We start from the raw sequence: 21,872 nt of genomic DNA on the forward strand, positions 1-21,872 counted from the left end.
CTGGCAGCATCCTGCTTACGTTGGCCTTGTCCCTCCATGGGACCTCTGACTTTGACCCTGGTCTCCCTACTATTGTCTCCAACCTATTCCCTGCTACCAGGAAATATGTATTCCATTAATTACTACATTTAAACAGGCCTATGTAACCTGAGCTTTCCCCGTGCCCATTCGAGTGCGCACTTTGGCCGCTGCTCCAGACCAGAGCCATGCAATACTTTTCCACTTTTTCCCCCTCTTTTCCTTTTCTCTCTATCCCTTCCTGACCACTCTCTCCTGTCGTCATGCCTCCTTTCATCTCTCCTCTCTCGGATACGCTGCCCTCCCAAATCCCTACCTCAATCCTTCATTACTCTTCGACCTTCCTACTCTCCTGCTGCTGTCCCAGGCTTGACTCCCTCTTAGATAGGCCTACAGCTTCCCTCTGTGCCTCTCTTGGCATTCTACAAAGGGCCCATCGAGGCACTCGTCGCTGCTGCCTTACGAGCAGCAACCCCAACTGTCCCATCCTACTCTCTCGCCGACCTTCCCGCCCAGCGCACCCACTGGGGGCAAATCTCAACCCCATCCAACTCATTCCCCCCCCCCGCCCAAGCGTTGACACTGTGGACGCTGGCAGTGGGGCAGCCATCACCGACCCTCTCCATATCTCCCTCCAGAATGTCCGTTCACTTGCGAACAAGGCCCTTGTCATCCATGAGCTTATCGTGGATGATTGCATCGACATCATGACCCTGACGGAAACTTGGTTGAAGGGTGATGACACCTTACCCTTAAATTAAGCCTCTCCGCCTGGCTATACCTTCCACCACTTGCCCTGCTCAGACCGCCGTGGTGACGGTGTGGCTCTCATCACCAAACCACACCTTGGTCCGTCCCCCTACTCCTCCAGCACTTTCTCCTCCTTTGAGCATCTCATCTTATTACACCCCTCTCACCTCTCATTTAAAATTCTCGTTCTCTACCGCCCATAAATATTTTATTACCAAGATATCTTCACTGCTCTCCTCCCTCAGCCTCTGCACCGAATGACTTCTCGTCCTTGGTGATTTCAACCTCCATCTCAATTCATCATGCTCTCTCTCCTCTGAGTTCACAAGTCTCCTATCCTCCCTTAATCTCTCCCTCCATGTAAACTCCCCAACCCATATTCACGGCCACCTCCTCGACCTTGCCATCTCTCGTGGCCTCGCTACTCCCGTCGTGTCAATCGCAGATAAGGCCATTTCTGACCACTTCCTCGTATCGCTCTCCACCCACATCCCCCTTCCTCCACCACCACCGCCCCCCAACCCTACTTCCTTCTATGTTCGCCCCTGGAAAAAACTCTCTCCCAACTGCACTTATGAAATCCCAACTGTCCAGCCTTTGGCCCTCCATTCATCATGACATTTCTGCAGCTACTGATCTGGTCAACCACATCCTCACCAACAACTTTGATGCCCTAGATCCTATTAAAACAATTACTCTCTCTGATCCTGGCCATTCCCTCTGGTAGGGCCCTCATCTTCACTCCCTTAAGTTGAAGGGAAGCAGACTTGAACGGATATGGCGGACAACTGGTTTAGCCATTCACCGCCAGATCTGGCTGGACCACATAAAGCGTTATCGGGCCCTGCTCTCGTCTGCCAAAATTGCTCACTAATCCAGAATCATTCTGGAATGCAAAGATAAACCCCGGCTCCTATTCTCTACTGCTAACAGTCTTCTTAAACCCCTCTCCTCTGTCTCCTCCACCCTCACCCCCGACAACAAGTGTGAGGAGCTCATGGACTTCTTTGTCTCTAAGATTGAGACCATCCGATCAGCTGCTTCTGCCACTTCCCTTCCTTCCCTTAGCCCACCAGGTCAAACTTCCTCTAAGGTTCCCCTCTGCCCTAGCCCTGAACTCACATCTTTCTCCTGTTTCTCTCCAATCTCCCCTCATGACCTCTCCACGCTCATCTTGTCCATGAGACCCACTTCCTGCTCCCTCGACCCTATTCCCACCAAACTGCTGACCACCCAACTTCCTTTTCTGGCTCCCATTTAAGCTGATATTTGGTTGTTAATGGTTCTCTCTCCTCAGGTACTGTCCCCCTCTCCCTCAAATCTGCTACCATCACCCCTCTCCTCCAAAAAAACCCTTGACCCGTCTGTCCTTGCAAACTACCGCCCAATCTCCAACCTCCCTTTCCTCTCCAAAGTCCTTGAACGTTTTATCGCCTCCCAAATCCGTGCCCATCTTTCCCGCAATTCCATGGTTGAATCCCTCCAATCAGGTTTCTGCCCTTGCCACAGTACCGAAACGGCTCTCATCAAAGTCACAAATTACATCCTTTGTGACTTTGACAAAGGTAAACTATCCCTCCTCATCCTTCTTGACTTCTCTGCAGTTTCTGACACAGTTGACCACTTCTCCAAAGCCTCTCCACTGTCATCCAGCAGGGTGGGACTGCACTCGCCTGGTTCCATTCTTATCTATCTAATCATAGCCAGAGAATCACCTGCAATGGCTTCTCTTCCTGCTCCCGCATCGTTACCTCTGGTGTCCCCCAAGGATCTATCCTTGGCCCCCTCCTATTTCTCATCTATATGCTGCCCCTTGGTGACATCATCCGAAAACACAGCGTCAGTTTCCACATGTACGCTGATGACACCCAGCTCTACCTCATCACCACTTCTCTCGAACCCTCCACGGTCTCTAAATTGTCAGACTGCTTGTCCGACATCCAGTACTGGATGAGCAGAAATTTTCTCCAATTAAATATTGGGAAGACTGAAGCGATTGTTTTCGGTCCCCACCACAAACTCCGTTCCCGAGCCACTGACTCCATCCCTCTCCCTAACATCTGTCTGAGGCTGAACCACACTGTTCGCAACCTTGGTGTCATATTTGACCCTGAAATGAGCTTCCAACCACATATCCGCAGCATAAAAAAGACCGCCTATTTCCACCTCCGTAACATCGCCCGTCTCCGCCCTTGCCTCAGCTCATCCACTGCTGAAACCCTCATCCATGCCTTTGTTACCTCCAGACTTGACTATTCCAACGCACTCCTGGCTGGCCTCCCACATTCCACCCTACGTAAACTTGAGGTCATCCAAAACTCGGCTGCCCGTGTCCTAACTCGCACCAAGTCCCGTTCACCCATCACCCCTGTGCTCGCTGACCTACATTGGCTCCCGGTTAAGCAGCGCCTCGATTTCAAAATTCTCATCCTTGTTTTCAAATCCCTCCATGGTCTCGCCCCTCCCTATCTGTGTAATCTCCTCCAGCCCCACAACCCCCCGAGATATCTGCGCTCCTCTAATTCTGCCCTCTTGAGCATCCCTGATTATAATCGCTCAACCATTGGTGGCTGTGCCTTATGTTGCCTGGGTCCTAAGCTCCGGAATTCCCTGCCTAAACCTCTCCGCCTCACTACCTCGCTTTCCTCCTTTAAGATGCTCCTTAAAAACTACCTCTTTGACCAAGCTTTTGGTCACCCACCCTAATTTATCCTTATGTGGCTCGGTGTCAAATTTTTTGACTTATAACATTCCTGTGCAGCACCTTGGGACATTTTACTACGTTAAAGGCGCTATATAAATACACGTTGTTGTTGTTGTAGTGCTATCAATTAGTCTCATTCCCCTGCTCTTTCCCCAGAGTCCTGTTTTTTTCCTATAATTGTGGGGTCTTATAATGTTATTAAGTTTTGCTATAAATTTTCCTCGATAACCTAAATGGCCAGAACTACAGCCATGATCCCCGCCTGCCTTTTCTGCTGCCTGGAAGAGTCCGTGTTCCATTTTTTTATGGAGTGTGTGAGGTTGCAGCCCCTCTTCCATTATTTGAAGGGGCTGCTCCTCGATTTTTGGCTGCACTTCAGTCCCACGCTCCTGATCTTCAGTCACCCGGTGCGGAGGGGGTGGGGGGGTGGGGGGGGGGGCGGGCAGGTCAAGGGACCTCCTCGTGGGACTGCTCCTGGGCCTGGCCAAAGTGGCCATTATAACGGGTCATAGAAACATAGAAGATAGGAGCAGGAGTAGGCCATTCGGCCCCTCGAGCCTGCTCCACCATTCAATGAGATCATGGCTGATCATCCAAATTCAGTACCCTGTCCTTGCTTTCTCCCCATATCCCTTGATCCCTTTAGCCTTAAGAAATATATCTAACTCCTTCTTGAATATATTTAATGAATTGGCCTCAACTGCCTTCTGTGGTAGAGAATTCCACAGGTTCACCACTCTCTGGGTGAAGAAATTCCTCCTCATCCCTGTCCTAAATGGCTTACCCCTTATCCTTAGACTGTGTCCCCTGGTGCTGGACTCCCCCGCCATCGGGAACATCCTTCCCGCATCTAGTCTGTCTAGTCCTGTTAGAATATTATAAGTTTCAATGAGATCCCCTCTCATTCTTCTAAACTCCAGCGAGTATAAGCCCAATCGACCCAATCTCTCTTCACACGTCATTCCTGCCATCCCAAGTATCAGTTTGGTGAATCTTCGCTGCACTCCCTCCATGGCAAGAACATCCTTCCTCAGATAAGGTCAAGGCAGCGGGCGGTCGAGGGGGTCGTTCGGCCCGATTGCCTGCCTCTCCTCCACGGCCACGTTCGAGCCCGGGTGGCCCTGAAGATGGAGCACGCGTTGTCCGCCGGCACGCTCGAGGCTTTCCGCGCGACCGGTGGGCGCCGCGGGGACTGGAGTGCATCATCACCCCCCGGGAAGCAAATTTTAATTTAATTTATTAAGTTTCATTTGATGTATTTTTGTTAAGTTACCGTTTTTTTGATTTCTTGATTGCACCAAAAGAGCAGCCACGATCCCGTGACTCCACCGCAGTGTCTGCTCGGTTTGGGGTTTATTGTTAATTTAAGCTTGTTGTTAAAAGTAGCAAGCCCATTCCTGGAAAGCAAGAGTTGGACAGACACAGCCGCCAACTTTCATTTCTCCGGGATCTCATTCGGGCTTCTGGCCAGTTTCACTTTCCAGACGTCACGGTTTGTTGATCGCCGGCTTGGGTTTCGATTCCGCAGCCCCGGCAGTTTCAGTGTTGATTTCACCGGGTGCCCTTTGGCCGGACCGCGGACTCCGGCCGCCTCGGTGTCGCCGATCGCCAGTCACTGCGGCCGGAATGAATGTCCGCTGCAGCCGAGAGGTGGCCCAGTCCCTCGGGTCGGCTCTGTATAAGGAATGGGCTCGAAGGATCTTTGCAATCGAGGGCAGCAACAACTCAGAGCCGCTTTATTTTGCCCTCAGCCCAAGCTGCGAGGGGCCCTGGGATGAGAATTCCCGTTTGCATCAACTCCTCGCCCGCGGTCAGACGTACTCGGTTTGCATTGCCTCTGAAAACAGGATTCAAGGTGCAGAATCATACCGACATCTGCGAGACAATCTGACGAGGCTGCCTGAAAGATGCCAGGTTGTGGAACTGATGGCGTTTTCCCAAACAAGCAGGGATCTTTGATCAAGGTTTTTTTTGGTCCAAGGCGATCAAAATCATAAGGGCACAGAGCGTCTCTTGCAAGATCTGGTCCGTGAGAGTGGGCAGACAAGTCTCTGCACCTACACCAGAGAGGATGGGGGCAGAATGTGGCAGAGACTGGGGCTGGTCACTGATGGGCAGGAAAGAGAGATCTTAAGAAATTGTTCCTGGGATGGTAGGAATGACCTATGAGGAGAGATTGGGTCGATTGGGCTTATACTCGCTGGAGTCTAGAAGAATGAGAGGGGATCTCATTGAAACTTATAAAATTCTAACAGGACTGGACAGACTAGATGCAGGAAGGATGTTCCCGATGGTCGGGGAGTCCAGAACCAGGGGTCACAGTCTAAGGATAAGGGGTAAGCCATTTAGGACAGAGATGAGGAGGAATTTCTTCACCCAGAGAGTGGTGAACCTGTGGAATTCTCTACCACAGAAGACAGTTGAGGCCAATTCATTAAATATATTCAAGAAGGAGTTAGATATATTTCTTAAGGCTAAAGGGATGAAGGGATATGGGGAGAAGGCAGGGACAGGGTACTGAATTTGGATGATCAGCCATGATCTCATTGAATGGCGGAGCAGGCTCGAGGGGCCGAATGGCCTACTCCTGCTCCTATCTTCTATGTTTCTATGTATGGGTTAAAAACGGGACATGGCCTGAAAACAGGCGGCGTCATGGCCCAACTATGTTAAGCTGCATCGGGTCAAAATGGTCTAGGTAGCACGCAAAGTTCGTGCTCACTCCTCATTAACATGGTTATAGCGCTGATCTCAGTGCTAAAACCACTGCTCATTGGCTTACCGCTTAATAGGTGGGCCAATATTGAGTCCAGTCTAATTCCCAGTCATGTTTGGCACAGGCTGTATTCAGTACTTAAAGTGGAGGTGCATTGATGCAACTTGAAAGAAGCACTGAGAGTAGCAAGGGCACAGAATGTACGGACTTCAATGTCCTTCACCAAGAGTAGCTCGGGGTAACACCACTACTGACCGAGCTGGACACAACTGCCAGACTGGGCCTGCGGCAGGCGGTGAGAGAACCGACACGAGGGAAAAGCCGACTTGACCTCGCCCTCACCAATCTACCTGTCGCAGATGCATCTGACCATGACAGCATTGGTAGCAGTGACCACCGCACAGTCATTTTGGAGACGAAGTCCCATCTTCACACAGAGGACACCCTCCATCGTGTTGTGTAGCATTACCACCGTGCTAAATTCTAATTCAGAACAGATCTAGCAACTCAAAACTGGGCATCCATGAGGCGCTGTGGGCCATCAACAGCAGCAGAATTGTATCCCACCACAATCTATAACTTCATGGTTCATGCCTTTATTTAGTACACTGTAACGGGGCACCAACTTCTCATGAAAATATTGCTATCCCCTCTTTTGTTTGTTTTGGGTATGTAGTTGAACCACGCGCTATTTTCATTGTGATGACATAATACACAAACAATGAGGTGATCAACTGATGTGATTTGCATCATCGAGCAGTATATTTCTAAACTATTGAAAATAGCTATCAAAGGGAGGAGGTACAGGGCCCCAAATGTTTATTTTTTTCATCGCTTGCCCCTGTGGCACAGCTATAGAACACCACCTACCTGTGATCATGGGGTAATTTTCATCTTCTCCATCTGGGCATTAATCTGGCAGAGTGGATCACCTTCTCTTATAGATCCGGCCCTATTTCATTCCATCGATTTTCAATCAGGTTCCACAACAGGCAAATTACCCACTTGACTCTTCCTCCTTTCCAATCTAAATAAATGCACAGCGATGGGTCTGGTGTAACCAATAGTCCGAACAGCCGCAGTGGAACATCAATCAGACACTTTGCTCCAATCAGTACTGTGAAAGGCAGGTGATCCTGAGGAAATTCTGTATACTCTAAATTGATTGGCGAGTTATTTTGAAGCCTAAGAAGGTAGCTGCTTGGCTCCACCCATGTTTAAACTGGCCAGCCTCAGAGTTATACCGAGTTAGTCCTGGCACAGAAAGCTGCAAGCTTGCCCCGAATAAACTCTTGGCGCAGGTTAAAGTTTGCTCCATAGAAAAGTAATTTGAAGTTGAATCATGCAAAACACTGAAGTAAGTTTGTTACCCCAAAATGCCTTGCAACTCCTTTCTGGTTATAGTGCCAGTGATGTCAGGGATGAGAATGGTCTATTCAACTAATTTTAGAATTACTTTTTGATTAACATATTTCACATTTTAAAAGTTGCACCAGTTTCATTCCAGTAAAACATCGCACCCACACCTAATAGGTCTGCAGTGCCTTAACCTGCTCTGCAGTAAACAGTGTACATAACAAATATATTTTATCTCACTGTATTGAGTACTTCTGTTATGTGTCATCATCCTGTAGTTTGGTTATATTTTGTAATGAATATACTTAAAATACATCCGCCCAACTATTATTTGTGCATCGATTTCATTGTATGGAAATCTTTGAAATTAAAGGAAGTGTTCAATCCACGTTGCCTCAGGAAGTGATTTTTGTTGTTTTTAGGAAAGGCAGTACTTATTGCCCACCCAATGTTTCCCGGAGGGCGTTCAGAGTCAACCACATAGTGTGGGACTGGAGTGACATGTAGATCAGACCAGGTAGACACGTGGCATGTCCCTTCCCTGAAAGGCAACTTGAATTGAATGGAAAATTGGGCTGGGCGGGTAACGGGCGGCCGATCTTATATCACCCGTTTTGTGCCCCGTCAACACGTTCCAGCGATTCTCTCTGTTTCAGCAGTACTGGCCACTCTTGTAAGAGTTTCAAGTGCCTTACGTTTGGAAGTGTGCCTGTACCGCCCAATATCTACCTATACAACAGCAGGCATAACAATAGGACCTCCTTGTAATCTTAACTGGATACTGTGTCTTTCGTATGTGCCCTCATGTGCTTCAATATTTCAGTATGCCGACTGAAAATACTTTAGTGAGATGAGGCCTGATGTGAATCGTTAAGGTGCCTTACATTTTATGGACAACAGGTGAACATCCAGTGTAACAGTTTAGAATTCAATTTCATCTTAATCCAATTAGCATCAGACCCCTCCTCCTGGACAAGAAAAATAGAAATACATCACACTCTACCTGTTAATAGGCTCACGTAACTTTTCTGCCCAGCTGTTTCTGACTGGTCCTGGACTTGAGATGATTGAGTTTCCCCTTGCCTGTTCAGGCACCTTGGACGTGTTTGATAGCATATACAAGAAAGGCCATCAGCATCCACGTCAGCGATGATGTGCTGTGGTGGGATCAGCACGTGCACAGGAGAGAGGTCCACAGGAGGGAAGTTTGAAGGTGGAGGCGGAGAAAGGGGTTCATCACTCATCTTCGGATGAGGAGAACATAGTGGAGGAGGAGCAGGAGGATGAAGATGAAGCACCCATCGCCAGACCAGCCGCTTACATTGCTGCCCAGGTTGCCCTAATATCGCAAAGGTTCACCTAGTGTGAAACATAACAAATTAAATCCCACAGTCCGCTTCCACCACTGCCAGCACCAAACACCACCACCTCCCCCCCACCCACCTCCCGCCACCCCCTTTGCAGTAAACAGTCCTTCAACCACTCATCCGCCCATTGCACATCCGCCCAATGGGACACGGCATGTATTGACACTCATCATATAACAAGTGAAAGGGCGAGTGGGCCCTCAGGATGAAAATAATGGGCAAGATGTGGTGCAAATCATTACATTTTATGTGGCATTAAAGGAAACTTAACAACATAACGTTTTGTCAAACATTCATGTGCATACACTTGGTGAATTACAATTTCTTCAACTTACGCTTCCTACTGCTTCTACATGGTGCATCCCGTGTGTCTTCAGCAGAGGTAGAGGCAGGCTGCTCAGATCCCTGCACTGACTGCTGAGATGTTTTTGCCCTACGCTCTCTGGGTTTTGGAGCCCCTGAGGGCCCTGCCAAAGACAGCTCCGCCTGCATCTGTGCAGGGGCAGACTTGGCCATCAGGAGAGGAGGCAGCATGTCAGGTAATGGCTGGAGAGCGGGAGGCCAAGTGGTGAGAAGTGGGAACGTTTTGAGTGGAGCGCCCATTTCCATGTCCCCTTTCGCCATCAATCCCTCCCCTGGGCCAGTGCCACATCACTCCTACCACACTGCTGCAGACCAGATTGGTGAAGATCAATGACGTGCTATGAGGCCATGGATAACTTATCTGTCATCCTGTTTAAGGTGGTAGACAAGTTGGCATCCAAAGTCTGCACGGCCGTGGTCATGGCTTGCATGGCCGCATTTGAGAGCCTTGCTTGAAACTCCATGGAGGCAGACACTCCATGGTAGACATTCTCACAATTCCCTGTGTCACCAATCCACTAGCGATCGAGTTGGACTCCTCCATCCTCTCCGCTATCATGGAGTGTGTGCATGGCACGCCTATCATTACCTAGCGAAGTTGCTGATGGATCTCTAGCATTCTCCTTCTCAATGATAGCCCCCAGGGTTCAGCATCAGTGTCCAGCTGAGTAGAGCTTGGAGGGGATTGCGCCCCCTCCCCCACCCCCCAACGCAGACTCTCCACAGCTGTCCCTGTCACCAGTGTCTGTCCGTGCTCACTTGTGAGGTGTGAAACACCTGCTGAAATCCCAACTAACTCTAAGTGAACCCACCGAACTGCGAGTATCTGTGCTGGTGCACAGCTGTAGGTCCTGTGATGGTGCACCCTCAGGAGGAATGAAATCCTCTGAGGAATCATCCTCATGGATGTCCTGCGACTCTCGCTGTAGGTGTGAAGGCCCTGGAAGACAAAAGAAAAGGAATATGATATGGTTGTGGCGAAGTCACAATCTTGACATTCACCATACTCAGTCTTTTCATAGTTCAGTCACTGATGAAAAAAAGCCGGCATATGTGTGTCAGAGATATTCTGTCGCCAGCTATCTGCGAGGTCCCCGTCTCTCCATCTCCGACTGAGAGGGATACCGATGTGCCACTTACCTCCATGGCACCTCCTCTGTATCTGTGAGCTGTACTGTTTGCGGCGGCCCACCTCCAGTCCTGTCCCTCTCCCTTGCGTTTTGTGCACTCTGAGCTGTGGCTCAGTGGGTAGCACACTCGCCTCTGAGTCAGAAGGTTGTGGGTTCACAGTCTGAGGAAATCTACATGATATAAGGGGTTAATTTCAAGTGCTTGCTGGGTAAAAGTTTTCAGACTTGACACAGGTAAAGAGTCGATGTGTAACTAGAGCTATTGCACGTACCTGGATTATAGTCAAGAACAGATGTCTGCCCACCTAATGAGAATGTAGAAGTGAAACAATGGGTTCCATTTGAAGTAACCAGTGACTTAATAATTTGTTAGACCTAGTCTCCAGATACATGATTAAGATTAAGGAGGACATCCGGTTACACGATTATATCTTAACCGTTGACTTATGTGTCCAGGATCCTTCTGTCAATATGTCATTAATACCTGATGATTAATCTAAAATGTATCCTGATAGAGGAACAAAGGAATGTCAATTAAACTTGTTTGTTACACTGTATAAATATGGAACGCTTACGCTGTATCATTGGAATAGTAGCCTCACCCCTTGAGTGGAGGTGCTGATTCCCCTTGCAAGAAGTGAAATAAAAGGCCTGTCCGTCTGACGAATCCAAGTGTGTATTGAGTCATTACCCAGAGCTAAGAAGTAAGGCACTTCTACAATTAGGAGGTTCCACCGAGATGGCTTGCTGTACCAATTGGTGAGTTAACAGACGCCGAGTACGTTGCTCGGTTGGGAAAATCCCATCGGCCGAAGGTGGTGTTTTGCCACATTTTTGGGACTTTCCCTGCCAGAAGCATAGCTGCGCATAGTCTGTTTATTCCATTGGACAGTACTGCCATCGGGTAATTGACTCACAAGGTTCGGAGGTTAAACTGCCGTTGTGACTGCTTCCCTTTCAGAAACGGAACAGAGGATCAGCCATGAGGCGCTGACGCCCCGCGAACAGGATCGTGCAGAAAAGGACTGTATAAAGGTACCAGAGAGAGAAGGTTAAGTCAGGAATTTGATTAACTAAGGAGCTAGCGATTTACTGGAAATTGAACTAGCAAGGTTCCATAAAGGGAGTAGGGTAGAAGGAGAGAGAGTGGGTGAAGTTAGTTGGGACAAATTGAAGGCCCTTTTTGCTAAAAAATTTGGCTAAAGGGAGTAAGGTAGAGGGAAGAAGAGTGGGCGATTGTCTGAAACACAGTGTCAATGTTTAATGTTTATGAGAGTGAGTATTTAACTACTTGTTATTATCAATCAACTTTGTCCAGTAAGGCTGCATAGGTTGGGGATTTAGTAACACTTTGGTTGTTGTTTAACAAGTGTATTGTTTATTGTTTATTGTCATATGTATTAATGTTTAGTCATGTCTGATCTGTAGAGGCGTCCCACGCAGATCATAGAGTGTTACGGAATTGTTGTATGTTTTAACTAAAATATTTAAGCTGAAAAAAAACTGCAGAAGGGGTTGGAAAAGACCCAAGCCGGGGAAGTGAGTCCCGCGGCGGAATGTATGGTTGAGAAAATAGTGATGTCTTTTACATGATCCACTAAGCTATTGTGGATTCAGTATTTTCCCCAGTTAGAAATACCTTCCACGAGGGTTGAGAACCCTCGAGTTTTAAAGCATAAGGATATGTCTTAATGTGTTGTAAATATTTTTTTAAAAAAACCTTGTTGCAGTCAGTTGACTAAATTCAGTCGGGAAGTGCTGAGTTTCAGTCGCCTAGCCTCAGGCCGGTTATTAAGAGGGCAAATGTCCCACGTGAAGGCCGGGACCATAAAGTAGGCGCCGAAACTCTAAAGGCACTCGGAGTGACAAATGGTCAAGGACTTTGTGACACTGATTTGAAGTAAAGACCAAGAAGATTGGATGTGACTGTAATTTTGATACGTATGTATAGTTTATTAATCTGATCTGTAGGGGCGTACAACGCAGATCACGGATTGTTACGGGAGTTTAGATTGTTTTAAGTGAACCATTTAAGCTGCTACAATGGGTGCTAGCACCAGTAAGCCACCCGAGAAAGGCTCGCCAGCAGCCTTTATGTTAAAGAACTGGTCAATCATCCATTGATCACCCACCAAACTGGTCCAAATGGACTGTAAATAAGACTAGACCCTTTCCCTCAGATGGTTCATTTAACAGAGAAAGAATTACTTGCCTCAAGGAATGTTTAACGGACAAGAGAGAAATAGAGAACAGCCAGATAAAAAGACTGCCTCTATGTTTGTTGAGTCAGAAGAAAAAAAAAAATTAATTACCCCGAAGAAACACCTTTCTCCTCTATTATGGTAGGATAACAAGGTAACTATAGAAGGATGAATAGAGGGGAATATAGAGGAAGACGTGGTAGAGTAAGAGGGTATGGACGATCTGGTAATTGTTACAATTGCGGACAACCCGGACATTGGGCAAACCAATGCCCTGCGAAAAATCGTCAGAACCAAACCTCCAATAATGGACCTCCGTTAGAGAATAAAGGTCCTAATTTCACTGTCCATAACCCTTTTTCGGACTAGTCAGGAGGTTACCCTACAAACGGACAGGGATTTAGGAGAAATAGAGATCAGAATTACTGACTGACACCAGCAGCCCCAAGCGCCACAGACCACCAAATGCCCGTTGTTTCATTTTAGTAGATACAGGAGCAACCTTTTCGGTGTTAGGGAAAGGATATTCTGAAGGAATGCCTATTAATGGGAAAAAGACCCCGATAGCTAGATTGGCTGGAATACTACAACGCTTGAATCAATCGACTCCCCTCACAGTAAAAGTAGAATTTGAGGAAGAACACTCCTTTCTGTTATCAGGAGATGTCTCTATGAATTTATGTGGAAGAGACTTGCTGTGCAAAATTAATGCTACAATCATTTGCTCCCAATCAGGAGTAACGGTAGAAATCCAAGTAGATAAGACATATGCATACCCAGTAACAGAAATAAAACACCCTGTTCTTTACGCATGGGAAATTGCCAACCCAAGTTTGAGTCCCAAACTTGTCAGTCTGTTAGGAGCGTGGGGATTCGTTACAAGCTCCATAAAACAATACCAGGAATATCTGAAACTAGGGAAATGGCATCCAAAATTGCACTGCACGGCCTGCTATGACAAAACAGGACAAGATTATCAGCCGTTTTTAAAATTTAAAATACCTCCTAACTATTAGACTGCACAGCCCAGATTAAAAATGCACAAGAAGTGCAAAATCTTTTACTAGCTATTCAGAGACGTAAACAGATTGCAATTATTAAGTGCCAAGCGCACACGGGGCATTTGGACGAGGTTGCGCTTGGAAACGCTGCTGCAGATAGCGCTGCTAAGTCAGTAGCTATATCAAGCACTGAACGACAAGTTTCAGCCTTCCCTGTTAGGGAAAAGCCAGAGATACCGCAGCCCCCGTCCTTAGATGATGTGCTGACCCATCAAGATAGGGCCAGTTCTGATGAAGTAAAGGAATGGGTTGTTAATCATTGTTTTAAAAACACTGACGGCTTATGGGTTCATCATGACGGCTGCATGGTGGCACCCAAATCATTACTGTCACCAATTGCCCGATGTGTTCATAAATTCACCCATGCGGGCAAAGGGGATGGCGGACTATATCCTCAAGACCTGGTATGCACCAGGAATCTCAAAATTGGCAAAACAAATTTGTGAAAATTGTATTATCTGCCAGACCATGAATGCAGGAAAAAAAAATAAAGAAGGTACAGCCTGCATCCCATCCAAACCCCATGGGTCCTTTTGTACACTTGCAAATGGATTTTATTGAACTACCTGTGTGCATGAGCTTTAAATATGTATTAATTATTGTTGATATGTTTTCAAGATGGATTGAAGTGTTTCCTTGTAGAAAGAGTGACGCCACCACTGTTGCTAAATGTTTATTGAAGGGCATTGTGCCTCGCTTTGGGATACCAGCAAAACTGTCAAGTGACAATGGGTCCCATTTTATGGGAACAGTGATTAAGGAACTGTGCAAAGCCTTACAGATTAACCAGCACCTCCATTGCAGTTATCATCCACAGTCGGCTGGACTAGTGGAAAGATATAACGGGATGCTGAAAAACAAGCTTGCAAAACTGTGTAAAGAAACTGGACTTAAATGGGTTGATTTGTTGCCCATAGCTTTAATGACAATGCGGTCTGCTACCAACAGAACTACAGGATTGTCGCCTCATGAGATCGTCATGGGAAGACCACAAAGATTGCCCTTTTCGGCACCTTTAACAGCTAAACAAATGGACATCCATAAAATGGAGGAAGATATGTTGAGTTATTGCATTGCACTAACCAAATGCATTTCTAGTTTCCATCAACAGGTGAAGGAAGCCCAGGTCGATCCCGCTGAAGGAAAGTGCCATACTTTCGAGCCAGGAGATAACGTCTACATAAAAATCTTCAAGTGAAAGAATGGCCTTCAACCCAGATTTGAGGGACCCTTCCAAGTACTCCTGACCACAAACACCGCTGTAAAAGTAAAGGAGCGACCAACATGGATACACGCGTCCCATTGTAAGAAGGCATCAGTTGAAGACGATACACTGCCAAGATGAACTGGATTTGGACTTTAACAAGACTGTTCTTTTTGTCAACAATAATTGAAACTGCCATATGGATTTACCCAGATCCTCTGCAAGGCAAACCATGCATAAAAGAATGTGTATTTTTAACCAAAAATCTCTTTTATATTATATGTTATAATGAGACCATGAAAGTCCAGCTCCAGGACCATACTATGCAGGTACCCCCGTATCAACCCCTAAATCTTAGGGTAAGACAGGGTAAGATAGTAGAAGAAGATAGTGGACAAAGGCTTGATAAGCTATGGGTCACATGCCCTGATACTGTATTACCAAGTGACAGAACTGCGAACGGAGGGGTTATCTGTAATGGTAATTCGAGAGGAGGACTGGCCCTGACAGCTAAGTCAATGTTTTGTGATAATCCTTTTACACAACCCCTCGTTTCAACATCAATTACTCAGAAAAGAAAAATTAATAGGACCGCTAAGAAACAAGGAGGGAGAGGTGGAAGACTGTTAAATAAGCATAACTATCATCATGTTAATACCTTTGTATACATGAGTTATTTGCACCAGATATGGAACAAATTTGAAGCCTATAATAACACCTATTTCATCTGTGGGCATAGAGCATACCCTTGGTTACCACAAAATTGGACTGGGTCATGTTATTTGGGATATGTAGTGCCCTATATACATCATATTTCATCTTTGGATAGCCACCCTGGGACACGAGCAAAACGAGCCATTACAGAAACTGAGAAGTTCTTTGCTATAGCATTTCCCTGGTATGGAACAGGGAAGTTAGCAAGAGAATCTATAAACATGGCAGCAGTGTTGGAACAAATAGCCAATGATGCTGCTGATGCTCTTAGTGATGTAAACGCAGAAATGGTGGCTATGCGCACTGTTGCTTTACAAAACCGCATGGCTCTGGACTATTTGTTGGCAAAAGAAGGGGGCACATGTGCAATCATAAAAACCGAATGTTGCACCTATATTCCTGATAGCTCCGAAAATATCACCAACCTGGTAAACCACGTAAAGGAGGCCGTAAAGAAACTACGTCAACCTGAACAGTGGTCCATGTGGGATTGGATTTCAGGATGGGGAGGAGCATTAGGAAAGCAAATTTTGGAAGTCTTAATTGCAATTGTGATGATTATAATTTTAATTAGTTTATTGATTGGTTGTTTAAAATTATTGTGTACAAAAGTCCTTTCCTCATTAACATCAACTCCCCCAGTACCAATGATGTCTGAATATGAGGATATTAAGGGTGAGACCTTTGATGTAGAATTTCTTAAATTTCAAAATAGATTGTCCTTAGAAAGGACAAAAGGGGGGAATGAGGAAATCTACATGATATAAGGGGTTAATTTCAAGTGCTTGCTGGGTAAAAGTTTTCAGACTTGACACAGGTAAAGAGTCGATGGCCTAGAAATTCAGTTGCGTCCGCCAGCCGTTAGCGCCATAATAGGGGTAGATTTCCAGCGCTAGGCACTTAGCGCCCGGGCGCAGGCCGATCTGCGCCTATGCCCAACTTCAGTTGACATTTAGCGCCGGCGCAAAGTGTTTGCACCCGCTCAGCTGCGCGCGCAGCTTATGACGTCATTTCGTCGTGCTATGCTGTTTGTGCGCCCCAAACCGGAAATTCAGTGGCGCCCGCCCAATGTGGGCGTGGCGCTGTTAAGAACTGTGAAGTGGAACGCAGCAGAGGCCCTGCGGGCCTCGGGGAGCGCTAATTAAAGGGCACTTAGACTGAACTATAAAGGCCAGCCATTTTGCTGCAATGACTTTAGTGCTTTGGATTTCTGGACAGAGACCAAGGAACAGACCTTCCTGATTTGGGACAACATAGGAGAGGTATTTTTGGCTTCTGGCCAGAGCTTGGAAATTTCACTCATTGTGATTTCACTGTTTGCAAGTTTATTATGGGGGCTGCATGGGGTTCCAACCCTCAGTTCCAGCATTATGTGCGAAGGGCTCGCAGATGCTGTGTGAGAGGGCCAGCCATGCCTAGACGCAGAGGGGCCATCAGGCGTCGGCAATGTAGGCCTTACCCACTCAGGGAATACCGGCAGCAGGTGTCCTATCTCACCATGACTGCCGCGCATTGTGTTAAGAGGCTGCGCTTCAGAAGGGAGGTGGTTGCAGAGATCTGCCAGCTGCTTCACAGAGATCTGCGTCCACAGCTGATGTGCAGGACGTCTCTGTCGGTGGAAGTGAAGGTCACGGTGGCTCTGAACTTTTATGCAAGCGGCTCATTCCAAGCCGCTGCTGGGGACATAGCGAACATTTCCCAGTTTGCCGTGCATCGCTGCATCCGGCAGGTCACCGATGCCCTTTTCGCAAGGAGACACCAATTCATCTCCTTCCCCATGACCCTAGAGAGGCAGGAGCAGCGTGCAGTCGGATTTGCCAGGATCGCCGACTTCCCCATGGTGCAGGGTGCCATTGACTGCACGCATGTGGCTATGCGGGCACCTATCGACAATGCCGAGGATTACCGCAACCGGAAGGGCTACCATTCCCTCAATGTACAGCTGGTGTGTGACCACAGGCAGCGCATCCTAGCTGTCAATGCCCGCTTTCCAGGAAGCAGCCACGATGCATTTATCCTGCGCCAGACTACTGTGGCTGACATGTTCGAGGCACAGCCTCCACCAAGGGGATGGCTTATTGGGGACAAGGGCTACCCTTTGTGTACATGGCTCATGACCCCGCTCCGCGCGCCCAGGACCCCTGCGGAGGAGGCATACAACGAAAGCCATCAAGCCACAAGGAACATCATAGAGCAAATGATTGGCGTCCTCAAGCAACGGTTCCGCTGCCTGGATCGATCCGGCGGATCTCTACAGTATTCGCCGGATAGAGTCTCCCAGTTCGTCGTCGTTTGCTGCATGCTGCACAACCTGGCTATCTGCAGGACTCAGGCACTGCCACCTCATGTTGGACCACCACCTCAGGAGGACGAGCAGGAGGACCATGAGGAGGAGGAGGAGGAGTACCAGCCCAGGAGGGAGCCACAAGGTCCAAGGGCCGTCCGCCGGCGGCTTATTGAACGACACTTCTAGGCCCCCTGTCAGGGAATGGCTTGTGGCAATGAACGCACCTGAATGCAGCCGCTCCGCAAGCCCTCAGCCGTTTAACGCAACAACCACTTGAAACATGACACCTGGACAAGCTGAATAAATAAAAAGCTTTATTTAACAAACTCAGGGCCCTTCCCACATGAAACAGAAAAACAGACAACACCCCCAAAAAACAGTCAAAAACATATCTCACTTCCACAACCTGGGAAGGAATAACAAAACTTGTCCATCCAATTGGCCTTCATCCTCGGCCTAACCAAGACAAACCCCCCCATACAGAACACAAACACCCCCATATAAAAAAACAGTTGCCTTCATCTTCGGCGTTAGCAAAATAAGCCCCCCCCATACAGAACACAAACACCCCCATATAAAAAAACAGTTGGCAACACACTCTACTTGGTGTGCCGACAGGGCGAGTCCTTGTGCAGGCTTCTCCGGCCCCTGCCCGACCTGTTGCTCCGCCTCAACCTGGGCCCTGTGGGTGTTGCAAGGCTGGGGGAAGGCTCCTGAGGGGCACAATGCGTGACGGCAGATGCCCTTGGGGGTCGGCCTAGACGAGGTCCGGCCCTGGAGGGGCCGGCTGCTGACTGCTGCAGCTGTGGCTGGGCAGCATCAGTCTCTCCAGCAGCTCGTCGCAGCTTGGCTGGGGGAGTGGCAGTGGCGGCTGCATCAATGGGGGCAAGCTGGCTGATGCCAGGCGCTCGCTGGTCGCCAGAGACACTGGCACTCGGCCGGGCTGGCACTGCAGCAAGCGCAGCAATCTGGTGAAGGCCAGACCGCTGTGCTGCAGCAGGGCGGCGGGTGCCCTGGCGATGCTTCCGTGACACAGCGAGTGTGGCAGAAGTGAGTGCCCGAACTGCCCTGGTCTGTGCCCGCATCAGATCAGCCAGTGTCTGCACGGCACCACTCATGAACTCTCGACTCGCGTCCTGTGCTGCCGCGAGTTGGTCGACACCCCTGGCCTGTGAGTCCCCGAAATCGGCCACACTATGAGCCAGGGACTCAATGGCCTGAGGTAACTGTCCCACAACCCCCATGAACTCGTTGTGGCGCCGCTCCGAGGCCGCGGACATTTCATCAAGGAGGCGCACCTCCTGGGCGAGGACCATCTCCGGACTGGAGGCCGGACTCTCCCTCTGGGGAGAAGGCCGCCGAGCTGCCCGACCCTTCCCGCGTGCCTGGACGCCACTGGGCCCAGCAACTGCCCTCCCCTGCAACACTTCCCCCCTCTGGGGAGAAGGCCGCCGTGCTGCCCGACCCTTCCCGCGTGCCTGGGCGCCACTGGGCCCAGGAGCTACACCCCCCTGCAACACTTCCCCCTGGCTCTCCTCCAGGCAAGACGTGTCCCCTCCATTGCCATCCCCTGGCGCGGATGAGGGTTCCCCCGATGTGCCGCCTTCCTCTTGGTCCTCGTCGTCCTCCTCTTCCGAGGGACTGGCACTCTCAGCTTCAGGGACCTCCTCCTCACCAGCTGAAAGCAGGAAGGCACAAGAGTAGCTTTAGAGTGAGGACAGGGCGTCAGCGAGGGAGGCATGATTGGTGGCATTATGCGCATTGGTCGGACAGTGGCAAAGGATGTAGATCTGAAGCGCAAGGGGAACGAGAGAGGTGCAAACGGTCATGTCCTTACCATTGGGGCCCAGCACAGGGTCGGCATCTCCAATAGCAACGGGGCCAACCACCCGGGCACGCATGAGTCGAGTCATGCGCTCCTCCAGGTCACTGAGCTCCTGGAACTGGGCACGCCCTCCCCCAGTGACAGTCCGGCTCCTCAGATTCTGCGCCAGCTTGGCCTGCAAGAGAAAGGATGGCCTCTAAGTACAGTGTGGTGCCCTGTTGTTGTGTGCACTGCCTCCCATGGTGGAATAGCTTGGCCAGTGTGGTGCCCTGTTGTTGTGTGCACTGCCTCCCATGGTCGAATAGCTTGGCCAGTGTGGTGCCCTGTTGTTGTATGCACTGCCTCCCATGGTCGAATAGCTTGGCCAGTGTGTGAAGTGCAGAAAGTGCTATTGATGTTCATGCCAGTGCCATAGCTGCGGGAGGAGGGCTGGCCATTAGGCCTTTGAGGTCCCTTTGCCCATAATGTGAGGTGCACATGCAAGGATGAGGAGGACACTGGAAAGGGTACTCACCCTGACCAACCGAGTGAGGTCGTTGTACTTCTTGCGGCATTGGTCACCAGTCCTGGGGACATCGCTGTTGGCTGACACCCTCAGGGCGATTTCCCTCCAGGCTCTCCTGTACTGCCTCCTGGGAGCCTTCTTGCCACTGTCCGGGCACAAGATCTCTCTGTTCTTTTCCAACCCCCTAAGCAGCACCCTCAAAGCATGCTCTGAGAAGCGCTGCGCTCGTTCACGGGCCTTCTGCATGGCTTCAGGCGCTATTTGGGTCCACCAGCAGTGTTCAGGCCTAGCTGCAGGGCTCCACTATCCAGGGCGTGGCAGCAGACAAAGTCGACCCTTCCCCCTTTAAGAGCTGGCCGGCGTCAGGGTGTCTGCTGTCAATCAAAACATGACCGCACCTGCGCTGCGCCCGGCCTCGGCGTTATCAGTCCGCACCGCCGGCTTAGCGCCTAAAGATAGGAGTGCAACGCCAGTTTCAGCGCTCGCCCAAACTCCTTGGCCAAAGCTACTGAATTTCGGCCAAGGAGTGGGTGTGAGGAGTGATGTGATGAGTGATGAGTGAAAGGAGGGTGGGCTTAAAGCACAGGATGTAGTTGAATCAGCAAATGTACTTACTTTTCCTGACCTGGTTAGGTAATTAAATACTTTCTAGATTGCATCCAGGACCTGGGCACATCGCTCATCTCCTCAGCTACCTCCAACCACGCCTTCTGGGTGAGAGCAGCAGGTTTCTTCCATTGCTGGGGAGAAGTATATCCCTCCTACTCCTCCTGACTGCACCCAGCAGTAATTCCAGCAGGGCATCATTGAATCTGGGTGCTGCCCTTGCTCGACATCCACCATTCATCTTGAACGCCTCCAATTTCCATTTGTGGACCACCCCATTATAAATACAGCTGAGATCGCCTTGTGCGGGCTGTGCATCGCGCCCACTGCGCAGCTTGGCGACGTGGAACTCGAAAGGGGGGGTGGGGGGGTGGTGGAGGGGGGTGAAGGTGAGAGAGTGGATTTAAGATTATGCCAAACTACAAAAGTAAAACAAGAGAGATTTAAACGCCAAATTCCATATCAGCAAATACTTATAGGTCAGGCCTACTCACGTGCAAAAAAAATCTCCATCTACTCTATCCTATTAGCCTGAACCTCAGGAAACCACCTGCTACTGCACCAGTGTAAATGTTGCACTCCCCCACAGTAGCTATCCTTGGCCTTTAAGCGACATTGCCAATTTAACGGCAGTTTGTACCAAATTGCTGGAAGTCCACCAAAAACTGAGTTGCAACCTAGTTTATTTCAGACATGATTACTACAGTGAACAGAGACAGAAGACTTTTAGATGGATAAAATCTAAAATGGTGACTGTAATGGTGCACCAAATCACTTCAATATCAGGCATGCCCTGTTCCTATCTAGGAGCCACCTGATAAAGTCGAAACTTGTTTTGTTCACCATTTAAATTCACCTTTATGTCTGTAACATAAAAAGATGCTAGTTAAGCACATTTAACGGGACACATTTCATTTCATTTATTGACAATTTTACATAATTCTGGGAGTTTTGTGTATGGATCTAATTTGCAACTGAACACATAAAGCATTGACTGGCTACTTGTTTTAAGTTTTGCTCTAAAGTAGGTATAAAAAGCCCAACTTAAAAAGCCCAAGTATCGCT

General features: G+C 48.8%; 1 protein-coding gene and 1 long non-coding RNA gene across 5 annotated transcripts in view; one reads left to right on the top strand and one right to left on the bottom strand.

The window, feature by feature from the left end:
* Positions 1 to 10,814: 10,814 nt before the first annotated feature.
* LOC147112264 (uncharacterized) lies at positions 10,815 to 15,135 on the top strand. The gene is made up of 2 exons (XR_015079473.1): positions 10,815 to 11,439; positions 14,765 to 15,135. It is a non-coding gene; the product is annotated as an uncharacterized LOC147112264 (long non-coding RNA).
* Positions 15,136 to 20,571: 5,436 nt separating this feature from the next.
* Positions 20,572 to 21,872, bottom strand: part of LOC147112265 (uncharacterized) — a 45,307-nt gene continuing 44,006 nt past the window's right edge. For 2 of the 4 annotated variants that reach the window (XM_085996379.1, XM_085996376.1), the window contains exon 12: positions 20,573 to 21,671. In XM_085996379.1, the coding sequence (XP_085852505.1) occupies positions 21,647 to 21,671 (25 nt within the window). In that variant the 3' untranslated portion in view covers positions 20,573 to 21,646. Of the gene's footprint in view, positions 21,672 to 21,872 lie in introns of all 4 variants that reach the window. The other 2 variants (XM_085996380.1, XM_085996377.1) reach the window with 2 other exon arrangements.

Source organism: Somniosus microcephalus, chromosome 9, assembly GCF_052327205.1.
Source record: "Somniosus microcephalus isolate GS21.2 chromosome 9, FLI_Smic_1.0, whole genome shotgun sequence".
NCBI classification, from domain to species: Eukaryota; Metazoa; Chordata; class Chondrichthyes; order Squaliformes; family Somniosidae; genus Somniosus; species Somniosus microcephalus.